This window comes from Clytia hemisphaerica, unplaced genomic scaffold (genome assembly GCF_902728285.1).
Source record: "Clytia hemisphaerica strain Z4C2 unplaced genomic scaffold, Clytia hemisphaerica genome assembly, whole genome shotgun sequence".
NCBI lineage: Eukaryota > Metazoa > Cnidaria > Hydrozoa > Leptothecata > Clytiidae > Clytia > Clytia hemisphaerica.
Genome location: NW_027103936.1, coordinates 314,390 through 327,567, shown reverse-complemented (window position 1 = coordinate 327,567; position 13,178 = coordinate 314,390). Strand labels below are relative to the sequence as shown.

At 41.2% G+C, this 13,178-nt stretch overlaps 2 protein-coding genes across 2 annotated transcripts in view; both read left to right on the top strand.

Annotated features, from left to right (window-relative positions):
• The window catches only part of LOC136809840 (thyrotropin receptor-like), a 133,425-nt gene that overhangs the window by 46,731 nt on the left and 73,516 nt on the right, over positions 1-13,178 (top strand). The window lies entirely within an intron of this gene.
• On the top strand, positions 2,861-4,039 carry LOC136809825 (uncharacterized). The gene has a single exon (XM_067066378.1). It carries the CDS (start codon positions 2,861-2,863, stop codon positions 4,037-4,039), a length of 1,179 nt encoding a protein of 392 aa, XP_066922479.1.

The following is a 13,178-nucleotide window of genomic DNA, read 5'->3' as shown; positions in this document are numbered from 1 at the left end:
CAAGGGTAAGTGGAGAAATCCAGGGAAAGAAGTTGCACCCTCCCCTACCTTCGGGTAGACAGCTATACGAAAAGGGAGCCTTCGGGTCGCCCTCGACTGCGGTCGCAAACTTACTTTACTGATGGTGTAAATTTTGAGTGTTTTCGCCGTCTAACCACTGGAAACCGTTATCTGGGCATGATCAGTCTTGATCACTCATGTTTCATTCCGACCATGAAATGGCCAATATAAGTATGTTTATGTATTTGCACTTTTGAGAACAGTAAAGTGATTTGGATTAACCCGCAGTTTTGACCTGCAAAATCGAGGGCGGTAAAAGTGCTGATTGACCGTCCTCCCTAGTCAGGCTCTAGACAAATCAGAAGCAAACACTGAGAGGGTAAGAGATTTCTAATCCTGGAAATATCTTGAGAATATGATCTTTCCATACATTTACAAATATGAAAATATGACTTTTCTATATTTCCAAAGTTCAGGAAAATATCAGAGGAACATTTCAAAAATCATAATCGACTTGAATTAGATAAAGAGTTTTTTAAGTACGAAAATAATAGTTGTACCTTCTTCTTTGTTCTAAACAATGGCTCGTTTGTGGAAGTTTGCCCAAGAAAGTTGTTTTGCTTTCATAATCGATATCATCATAAAGAAATTGGAATAATGGCGCTTTCCAAGACGTTGATCTCTGAAGTTAGAAAGAAAGAAAACGAATAAGATTAAAAAGGATAAATGCCGAAAATTCACTATTTTTAATAGCTCTAAAATATAGGATGTGCATCAAATTGAAAACAGCCTTTTTGAAAGCAAGCCCGGTGCAGTTCGCCAGAATATGCCTTCGTGCTACTTTTGAGGTTATTTCTAACAAGAAGTGTGTAAACTAAAATGGGCATTTCCAGAAAAATCTTGTATGGGGATGTTGAAGATAGCAAACATTCATTGTATAAACACATCAAAAGTTAAAGGTAAGTCTAAAATAACGTCATTTTTGTGGATATCCAGAGGGACATTTTGTCAAAAACTTGCAGATATTCAGGTCGTGAACCCAGAGAGGGAGGGGTACTTAGGCAAATGGAGGGTACGGTATGTGCCGCCCTTAAATCTTATTTTGATCTAGTTCATAATCATATTTGGTCCGGCAAAATTGAACAACTTGCTGAAAAGTTGTGATTACAAAATAACCAGCTGGGAAAGATCAGATCTTGAATTGAATTGAGTGAAATTGATAACTGCGGCAGATTCTCTCCTCAGGATTAAATCTGTTATCACATTTATCAGATATATCAAAGAATCATTATTGATTGATTAACTAAGGATAGCCGCAAGAAATTGTAAGATGGATGCCAGTGACAAAACAAGGAGACAGAAAAAACCATTCCAAAAGGTGCTATACATTTTATAAGAATTTAATCGAGTCTGAAGTTCTTAACTTGTTCTTAATATTTTGGACATGGAAGCCTTGTGTTCCTACATAGTTTGTTTGTATAAATAATAACGTGTACCATTCTTCTTCCAAAAAGGTGACATACAAAAAGAATCACTCATCAACCACCAACAAAAGAGGAAGAAGACCAAAAAAGTCAATTGCAATCGTTGCAGATTCCATCGTCAAAGATATAAAGAACCATTTGCCGACATTTGGTAATGCTAAGGTCACTGTCAACTCCTACCCTGGTGCTACAACACAACAACTCTACACATACATGGAGTCGTTTGACTTAAACTTTTTTGTTTGATTGATGCAATCATTATCCACATTGGAACCAACGATTTAAGCATGAATGAAAATAATTCTGAAGTCGCCGACAATATCATCAACTTTGCGATATACTTAAATGGAAAATACGACATCGCCGTCATAATCTCGTCATTGACGTAGAGAACTGTTTTCAAATACACAGTCGCAGGATCAAAGGAGTATACGGCGCGTTAAAATTGACATGTGCAAATCTAGATCTTGGTTCCATTGAAAACGACAATATCAGAAAATACTATTTAAGTTCCGGTGGCGTACTCTTGAATAAAGAAGGTTCAGCAATGCTAGCGGATAACTTTGGAAGAATTATCAACATATTGAATTTCAACAATAATGAAGGGAGACAATCAGCGAGAAATACCAAAAAGAAAAGCCCAGGAAGATGAAATACTCGAGAATATCTTTCCAACGCATGATATGGAGAATCTCAATGGGGATGTTAATCAGAAATGACTGACAACACTACTGAGCTTTATAAAGAAAAGCTACCCTGGTGATAGGTAGAATTGATGAGCAGACAAATTTTTAAATATGAGTTTTTCTCCATTATATCATTATAACGATGACGTTTTTCTTTTGACAAGAAAGCACGGTGAATATAAGCCCAATTTTAAATACTTTTGAAAATCTATATTAATTGCATAGTTAGTGTGCACTATTTCATTGTATATTTACTCTCGGGTACCTAATAGCCGGGGATGGGAACCCGCTAATAAATGGGCCGAAAAGCTTTGAGAGCATCAGTTCAACCTGTACTACGGGAGCCAGGGGTGATGCTGTTGGAGTGAAAGTAAGCAGGGGAGGTTGATGCGTACCACATAGCCACTCACCTTCTCAGACTGCTGTGTATGGCGAGAGCCAGTTGCCTTCACGTGGTACCCCTGTTTGGAACAAAACACAGCCGATCTAGAGGAATGGAAAACCTCGATAAAACAACCCCACTCTCTGGCTGCAGGAGAGTTGGTAGTTGCTGAAGCAGACAACGACAAACCGTTTGTACTGGTCCAACATCAAAGCTGTTTGGCGGATGATTGTCGTCGTACAACAACGGCAGAGAGCAAAAAGTCAAAATCTGACTACTGCGCGTCATGGTAGGCGTAGCGAGCCACCATGGCTAATCCACAGCTACTAGAAAAAGCTATGACAAAGTCCATTCGAAGCACCAAGGTTAAAGCCCTTGATCCTCTACTTGACGCATCAAGTCTTGACGAAAGTACCCTATCGTCCCATGACGAACCAGCTCTCAATCCTTCTGGAAGACCTGATTCTAATAGAACTCGACGTGTCAAGCTATCCAAACCCTCTCAATCGTACAAAACTGGTACGTTAAACTGCAGAACTCTTTCAACCATATGTTCGCGTAAAGAACTTAACCATCTTGTGTCAAAACACGATATCAAAATACTCTGTGTCCAAGAACACCGTTACGTTCATAAACCGAGCGATCCTGAAATTGTTTCCCATGACCTTGACAATTGCACACTCTTTACCTCCTCAGCCACAAGAAATGAGCAAGGAGCATCCATTCACGGTGTTGGCATTGTAGTCCACTCTTCCATTCTACCCTTACTAACTTTTGTAGACTCTATCGACGAGAATATTATGATTGCTGTCTTCAAAGGTAACCCAAAAACGTGTGTCTTGTCCTGCTACTCACCTCACAACTCGAGACCTGAACAAGAGGTCATTGACTTCTACGAAACTCTTGATCTGATAACTGAAGCCATACCTCATCACAACATGTTGCTAATCCAAGGAGATTTCAATGCTAGACTAGAAGGCAAATTTTCCTTCCATGATGATTTTAACAGAAACGGCAAATATTTACGCGAATTCTCAGAACAACATAATCTGGTCGTAGGCAACATCACTTTTCAAAAGCCTCGCAAAAAGCTCTGGACCTGGCGCTCACCACGTGGAGATCTTGCACAGATAGACTACTGCATGTATAGGAAACGTTGGCGAAACAGCATCCCCAACTGCCAAGCTTACTCGTCTTCCAATCCAATTGGAAGTGATCATCGCATTGTATCGACTATGATTCAAATGAGTTTCCGAACACCAAAGCCTAACCGGTCAAAACGTCTTAATTGGCAAGCCATACGAAATGATATAGATCTTGGCACTAGGATCGGTGCAAACATTGCTGCTAAGTTCAATGCTCTTCCTGATATGTCAAAAAACTACTCAGAATTTTTGAAAGTATTGTACAGAGGCGATTCTATAGCCTCTGTACTACGCCCAGAAACCACCTTCCACGCCCGTAACGCCCTCGTTACGGTTGAATGAACTTGAAAGTGTTTTACTCTGCTCAGGTCGCCTGATCTGGGAGTCTAGTTTCGGACCTGAAATGGAGTGGTGGGTTTCTGTGGCGTGTGTATAAGGTAAGACTTTTATGTAAATGTAAGATATAGCCAGTACAGAAATACGTATAGTCTCCCCTTCTCTGTTTGATGTCTGGACTAGTCCTCCACCCGTTAATAGTGTGGTGTCGACCTAGACGTGGGCCGGCATCGCATTATTACAAATGGCGCCCAACGTAATTAAAGATCCCGGAGCTTAATTAGAAATTTTTTTTACAGGGTTTTATTTTTGAAAGACGTAATTTTTCGGCTCCTTAATAAAACAGAAAAAATAATAATAAAACCGACTTCCTTAAGCACTAATGGAAGGGGTTTTCGTTTGGTTTCATCGATCTTCTGGGTCTGTATCTACATAACGTAGCGATATAGTATCTGGAGCGCACTATATCGGTGTCATCCGACTTTTTTTATCCTCAAAGATTTTGAAAAAAATTAGTAAGAAAAAAACACTTTTAATGGGCGCACGGGTTATAGACTACTCCAACAAGGTCGAGGCAATGACGGGCGTCTTGTATATAAGGAGAACTACCCGAGGGACACACTGCCCGTTCCAGTGTAACTATAACATGTTGATTGAATAGGAGGTTAGATGGTTGTGTGAGAGAGTAGAGAGAGTTATTTAGGTGTTACATGTACAAATATAAATTAACGATTATTTTTTTCTTTCAGCAGACAGTGGGGCAGTCTAGAAAGTTGAGTGAATGTGAGAAGCGCGCGCTATATAAGTTTAAAGCTCAGAATGATGTCTCGAGGCAATGAGAGTTATGACGAGTGTGGGGGATTATTGAGTTATTTGGAAATATTGAATTGAGTTATGAATTACAGAGTTATATAGAAGATTATTTGAGTTATGAATAGAGTATTGCGATTTTTTGGACCACGTGTGACCATAGCTTAGCGCCCGAGCGTGGAACAGTCACGTTGGTGGATAATAGAAATTTAATGAGATATATAGGAATCATGATGGAGGTTTAGTAGATATACGTATTTAGGTTTCGAGAAATTTCGGAGAAAATCGAATTGCAAATTTGCAGAGAAAATTAGTTGTACAGAATATGCGCAGTTCTGTACATGAAAATAGAAACACTGTTTGGTATGATAAACAAGCTAAAAATAGAATTGATGAAAGTTGAACAAGATTAGCTCATGACCAAACAAAGTAACAGAAGATTGTTGAGATTGTTTCGCAGCGATCCCTTTAATTTTTGTTGATACACAAGCAAAGTTACTGAGTTTGTTGGGCCAACCATGAAGTTTTTTGTGCAACAAGCGAATGATTGATTGTGAGTGAACAAAAATTAAAGTGAATGCTGAATAAGAGTATTTGAAATTAGTGGAGTAGAATGACCTGAATCGACCTTCTTTGCGAAGTAGATTTCTTCTGGATAGGATTCAACTGAAATTTTCGTTGTTTTTTATTGGTTACACGTTTTTTTTTTTATTAGAACCTAGTTTATAAGAACATATAGGCTGAAATTCATCGAAAAATTAAGAACATCTTAAGAACATGCCCAGCCTCAGTTTGGAAAAAAATGACAAGAAACTACAATTTTTTCCTCTTTTCAAGCAGTTTTAACCGAATTTAAGGGTGGATCTTCAAAAGTCGAGAGTGAAATATTGTCCAAATTTTGCCAAATTCAAGTGCTCTTTATTTTGTATCATATTGTCGATTTAGAGTAGTCTGAAAAATTAAGAACGCATTTAAGAACATTTTAGGCTGAAAATTGCTAAAAAAATAAGCACATCCAGACTGAGCCAAATTTTAGGTGTTCTAATAAAAAAATAAACGTGTATTTCGTTGAAATTTTTTTGAAATTTTTTTACCTGGAGTTATTAGTTGTTGTTTTTTTGGTGTTGACAAAATCTGATTGGTGGAATCGGTACCAGCCTGTCAATCGGACACGGGGACTACACGGAAAAGAACAACCAGGACGTCAAGGTACCACTTATAGTGTGTTGTTGATAGCGATTATAGTAGGTTTACGTTGTTGAGATTAGGGCCAAAAGTGATTCACAAAAGCAACCGCTTCCTCGTAATAAAAAAAGTGAGACAGGGGTGCCTGCCACGCATCTTATAAAAAAGATTAAGAAACTGTTTTGTTACAGCGTCCCATGAACGACGATCTTAGCTTTTCTCCCTTGCTAGGTTTTGAACGGTCCAGCTCCCCCAACAGCTTAGAAGAGGACCACTATATAATGGCGAATACTGAAGGGATTGCGCCCCGCGAAGACGCTACACCTGAACTCCCAAACGATGAGGTTCTTAGGAGCCTTACTAACGCGTTAAAATATGTTTCAAAAAGTAAACGGCCAGCGGCCCCTAAGTTTAGCGTTGCTATTTTTTCGGGAAACGATAACGAGGACCCAGTGGCTTTTGTGAAACGGTTTAGGCTTCTAGCTAAGGCTCAGATATGGGACGATAATGAGTCCCTTGAATATCTCTCGGTATACGTGGCGGGAAGGGCCGCGCGTTGGCTCGAGGACCTTCCGGCTACGGATAAAACAAGCTTGGAGAACGTTTTGAAGCTTTTCCTCGAAAAGTTCAAAACCGTTTTTACCCTTTCGAGCCTAGAAAGGATAAAGATGTTAGAGAAAGAGTCGGTAGGGGACTACGCCGACAGATTTTGGACTCAGTTCTCCAACGGGGATTCACACGATGGCACGTTTCTCATGGATCTTTTCATATCAGGACTGACTGAAAAGATGAGGAACATGGTTGTGTGTGGATCGCCGAAGACGGCCAGGGAAGCAGAGGATCTCGCGAGAAGGTGCTATCTGACGGCTTACAAGCCCTCAGATGCTGCTACTGCGAGATCGGATGTAACGATGGACACGCTGAAAGACATTGTTACAAAACTTTCGGAGGCTCAGATCAGGGCTGAAGATCGACGAAATAGCGGCCATAGCAAGTTTCGACCAAGTGGTCGGCAGTTTAGAAGTTATGGGAGAGGAGGCGGCCATGACCGTCAGTGGAATGGACAAGGTCCAACTAACGGTGGGAGAATGAATGAGAGGCGAGGAGAGTCGAATGGGAGAAGTGTGGAGTGCTACAAGTGCCATAAATTGGGCCACTTTTCAAGGGAATGTCCAGAACCTAGGAGAGAAAGGGGTTCACTCCGAACATTGACGACCAATGACGAGACAACTCCGCTGGAGGCTGATCAAGGAATTCAGTCCTTTAACAAAAACCAACTTAGAATAAGTATTCCATTCATTGCAAATGAAAAACTTTCTGTCCTGAACCTAAACGTCAATTTCGGGGGAGCCTCTGTCTCAGCTTTGGTGGACACGGGAGCCACAGCCTCCTGTATTAGTGAAGACTTTGGTAAGACATTACCCAAGGAAAACAAATTTGTTACGGACGTCCCCACACACTTGAGTCTCGCGACTGACAAAAGTGTCACCACGAACTCTAAAAGCGATTTTTGAATTAGGATTAGGGCCAGGAGATCATTCCACAAAGATGGAATTTCTGATCGTCAAAGGACTCTCTTGTCCCATAATTTTGGGGAATGATTTTTTACGCCGATATGGCGCTATAATAAATTACGATTTGAACAGTTTGGAGATCTCGAAACATGCGAAAAACGATGACGAACAGGAACTTAAGATTAGTAAAATAACTTTTGAGTCAAATCCGGCCATGACACCGAAAAAACAAAAACTGTGAATCATGAAGATTACGTTGAAGATCAAGTGAAGAATGTTAATGTCCCAGAGGACATGAAAAATAATTTCCGAAGATTTTTATTTAAATACTCGTCAGTTTTTTGTCATGACCCGGATAGCCTAACACCAGCCAATGTAGAGCCGTTTGAGATAAAACTTAAGGACAAATCTCCTATCCAGTTGCGAGCGTATAAGGCTTCACCAAAAGTGAAACAAGTGATCGAGGATCACATTGACAACCTTTTGAGAACCGGGGTCATCGAACCCTCCCGGTCAGATTTCAGTTCTCCAGTAGTTATTACCCAAAAAAGGGGCACCTTTCGCTTTTGCGTGGACTATAGAAAATTGAACAAACAGATAGTAACGGAGCCTACCCCCTGCCATTGATCGAAGACAATTTAGCCGATTTTAACGGTTCCCTGTTTTTTACGATAATTGACATGAGATCGGGTTACCATCAAGTCCCTTTGGAGAAAAACTCACGAGCGTGCACGGCTTTCATTTGCCATATCGGTCGGGTCGTTTCAGTTTAGAACGACCCCTTTTGGTCTCGTGCACGCTCCTGCAGGTTTTCAGAGAAGAATTATGAAAGCTTTTGGCCAACCCCTACCCGAGTTTGTGAAGATTTACTTGGACGACATCGTCGTCAAATCGAAATCCGCCCATGAACACCTAACCCACCTTGAACTTGTTTTTAATGTCCTAGCTCATAAGAACCTCCAAATTAAACCAACCAAGTGTGAATTTTTCCAGACCTCCATTACATATTTAGGCCACGTAGTCTCACGCAAAGGTATTGAGACTGATCCTGATAAGGTCAAAGCGATTCGCGATTTTCCAACACCTACTTCAACAAAGCAGGTAAGGAGTTTTGTTGGTCTAGCCACATATTATAAAATTTTAGTTAACTTTTCGACTTTAACCCGGCCGTTACATGCCCTTACTGGTGCGAATGTGCGTTTCGTATGGAATGAAGCAGCTAAACAAGTTTTAAAATCTTAAAGGAGAAGTTGACTAGTACCCCTGTTCTAGCGCATCCTGACTTTTCACTTCCTTTTATCATCCATACAGATGCCTCTGACACAGCAGTGGGAGCAACCCTATCTCAGGAGATAGATGGTGTCGAAAGACCTATCTCGTTTCAAGGGAGAGCACTTACAGGTGCAGAAACGAGATATAGCGTAACTGAAAAAGAGTTCCTAGGCATAATCTTCGCTTTAAAGAAATATCGTCCGTTCGTATTTGGATCAAAATTTACGGTGGTCACCGACCACCAGCCAATCGTAGCACTAGTCAGATCACCGAACCCAAGCAATAGGGTCGCGCGGTGGATCATGACTCTCCAAGAGTTCGAATTATCATTAGTTTACCGCCCGGGTAAACTAACGCAAACGCAGATGCTCTCAGCAGAAGAGAGTATCACACATTGAATATGCTTACAACGGTATCTCAGAATGAGATCGCACAGTTGCAGAGACAGGACATACAACTGGCCGATCTCATTAGATATATAGAATGTAAGACGATCCCCGAGGATGAAAAGTCGGCGAAGAGTGTTATATTACTTTCCGACCAATTCTTTCTCAGCGGGGAAGGGGTCTTATTTAAAATGGGTATCCCAAGGGTGGACAAATCAAAACTTGTAGTCCCCTCTCAGCTGAAAGAGGAAGTTCTGATTTGGTCCCATGATACCTCACATTTTGGGGTCAATAAAACGTTTGATCGAATCCGATCGAAATATTATTGGCAAGGATTCTATAAAGAAATTCAGAATTGGGTCTTGAGCTGTGAGGGTTGCAACAGAAAAAAGAATCCCAAGAAGAGTAACCTTCAACTCATGACCATCCCTGTTCGGAACCACTGTCGGCGTGGGCCATCGATGTTTGGGTCCCTTCAAGCGCACAGTCAGGGAAAACAGATATATAGTAGTATTCACAGAAACGTATACAAAGTGGCCAGAGGCCGTCGCGACTAGTCACACCAGAGCTCCTCTAATAGCGGAAATAATATTAGAACGCATCGTTTATAGGTTTGGCGCCCCGAGGCAGCTTCTTTCGGATCGCGGAAAGAATTTCCTGGCAAGGCTCGTTGCCGAACTCAGCACTGCTTTGCGAATTAAGAGGGTTCATACCACAGCATATCACCCAGCGACAAACGGACTCGTAGAGCGGTATAATGGAACTTTAGCACGTACACTCGCCCAGTTCACTGACGCATTTCAGGACGACTGGGATACCCACATTAACTCTGCCCTATTTGCTTATAGAGTTACCCCCCATTCCACTACCAGAGAAACTCCCTTTTTCTTACTCCACGGCCGCGACCCCAGAATGCCCCTAGACGTAGCACTTATACCACCAACTGAATTAGAGGGAGAGTTAGCCGAACAGAAGAACAGCTGATAACCTCCCTTCGTTTGGCCCAAGAGACCGCGAAAGAAAATATGCAACGATCCCAGCAAGCGAACGAAGAAAGAAAAACACCAGTGGACGCGCCTTTTCTTGTAGGAGACTTGGTATGGCTACACGTGCCGGACTCTATCAGGGCCTTTCTAATAAACTGAGATTCCGTTGGCATGGACCATATCGTATTGTTGAGCAAATTTCGCCTGTCAATTTTAAACTCGAATAGAGGGGAGGAGAGTCCCAGTAAATGTCCATGCCTCCAGAATAAAGAAGTACACCCCCAGGGAAAGACCGGACAATGAGGTCGAAGGAGAGGACGAATTTTGTGACGTCCCGTTAGATTGCATCCCCTTAGATTCTATGCCGCACGTCCCAGATCCGACAGTGGAAATCGAACAGGAAGACCTGGTTTATAGGGTGGAAAGAATTCTGAAATCCAGAAAACGATCTGGAATCACGAGTTATCTTGTGAAGTGGCAAGGATATCCCTTGTCGCAGGCTACTTGGGAGCCTAGTGAAAATATTTTAGACCCAAACCTCATTGTAGACTTCAATCGCAGAACAAAACAAAAGAAAGCTAATAAGGCCAAAGCTAAGGAAAAGAAAGAAGGAGAAAATAAAAGAACTCGAAAAGAAAGCCTGAACATGATCGTCGTTAAGGAACCAGAGAACGAGAACCATTCGAACTTTTCAATTTCTAACTCTATCATCACGGTTTTAGTTGTTATGATGCTGTTCACGTTGGGATCTGCAGCGAGGTTAGGGCCCAGAGAATTAGGCGATTTATATGACTGCACCACACTCGAAAATGGACATTAGTCGTTGCCTTCGTTCCGTCGGTTACCTGAACAATAAAAGAAAAACAACATAAGTAAATACAGAGCAGTCATGGCCTATAGATATAATAATAATTACGATTACTTGCAGTTTTTGAAGCACAAAGGTGGAGCTACAGAAGGGACACAGAGATGTAAGTATAGCTATTTCTTTAATCCAATTTGAATTTTTTTGAGTTTTTTAATTTTGCGTTAGATAGTCGTAATACGGACACGCACCCTCAGCCTTCACGCGCCGTGTGTTCTTATCCCAAAGAGAAATTTTTATTGGAATTGGGAAATTTTGCACTAGTGCTAGAAATATTTTTGAGACTTAAAATTCGATTTTTTTTTCCTACGCGTCTAATACGAAACGAGGGTATAATCGGGACAGGAACACAGGCACTAGGTAATAGATTTTTTTATATAACGGCATTTTGAATTATTTTATATACGTAGGCAGTAACGGAGAGAGACCTATTTTGTGGGAAGTTTTTGTGTGCCTCCAAACATCGAAAATCTTACCTTGAAGTGAAAATTCCAAGTGTGAAACTCATATCATCGATTTAAAAATTGGTGCGCCTGAAAAAAAAAATAATAATAAGATAGGTTCTACAGAAATAGAATAAAGCCTGACTGGAAATTCATAGGAAGGCGATAGCCATGAGACACGTACTTTTTCTATCAGCCGCGACTAAATCTCACCTAGAGGGGGGAGGGAAGTCTATTAATATAGGTAAAAAGGAGGAGGGCCGTGAAAGTAATTGAAATAGTGTGGAAATGGAGTTGGATGCCAGGCTGGGAAACAGAAATACCAAAACGAAGACTAAACCTTAAACCAACCCAGAAGGACCGACGATGGACGAAACCCCTGAAAGAAGAGAGAGGAAAAGAAACCACTTACCGGAACACAATAGCAGCAGACGATATCTTCGCAGCCGCGCCAAACTCGGCCACAACACCTGGTGGCCAAGACGGACCCATTCCGATCTTCAAATTCTTTGGTATGCAAACACCCGGGCATATGGCTATGTTTGTAAATTACAATGTGGTACATGACCACACGGCGTTCCAACGCCCGTTAATTGGAATTAAAAGTAGTGTGCACACGTCGATCCATCTTCACGGGTATCCAAGAAATAATGAAAGAATATAACTGCTAAAAGAAACTATACTCTCCGTACAGCCACAACGATTGGTTGAAAGCAATCTACCAATCAAATACCACCAAGTACCCATTACAAGTAATGCCGAACAACACAACAACAATGATATGTTTTTCAGTAACAATGAATAAGTTTCCCGCGGGACAGTCTCTGTGCAGTCACCACGATTGGTTGAAAAGAACCTACCAATCAGATACCGCCAAGCAACATTCAAAAATAATACCGAACAACACAACAAAATGAACTATTTTGAAAACAAAAACGAAGAACTTTCCCACGAGAAAACAACAGTTGCTACCATGGTTTCCACCCTCCCTTCCAATCAACCATCACCACAGACAACAGACAATTTCTATCCTAGCCTTGGCACAAAGAGAGACACTATTCTGGGGTCATTTAGACCCCGTAGAGTAGAAATGATATGGTTCATGTTATGTTGATTGGGAAATGTCCACCCTCCTCCCTTATTATACCTCATATTACTTAGGTCATAAGATAAATATGTTCTTGAAAAAATTATTATTTAAACAGTTAACCTTATATTTTGTGGATTATAGGAATAGTATTTATCATTAGAGTTTAGATTATTTAATGTTTATTTTCATAGTATTTTTAGGATTATTATAGGATTTGCTATTGTACTGGTTCAGTCGGAAACGCCCTGGTCATCCCAGTATTTATTTGAATTGTAGTAGGGGAAACCGCTCCCAACCTGTTTAACAGGGCGGGGAGGGGTGTACAGAGGCGATTCTATAGCCTCTGTACTACGCCCCAGAAACCACCTTCCACGCCCGTAACGCCCTCGTTACGGTTGAATGAACTTGAAAGTGTTTTACTCTGCTCAGATCGCCTGATCTGGGAGTCTAGTTTCGGACCTGAAATGGAGTGGTGGGTTTCTGTGGCGTGTGTATAAGGTAAGACTTTTATGTAATTGTAAGATATAGCCAGTACAGAAATACGTACAGTCTCCCCTTCTCTGTTTGATGTCTGGACTAGTCCTCCACCCGTTA

Excerpts from the sequence above, each read along its gene's own strand:
- LOC136809825 (XM_067066378.1), top strand. The coding sequence starts at position 2,861 with ATGGCTAATCCACAGCTACTAGAAAAAGCTATGACAAAGTCCATTCGA.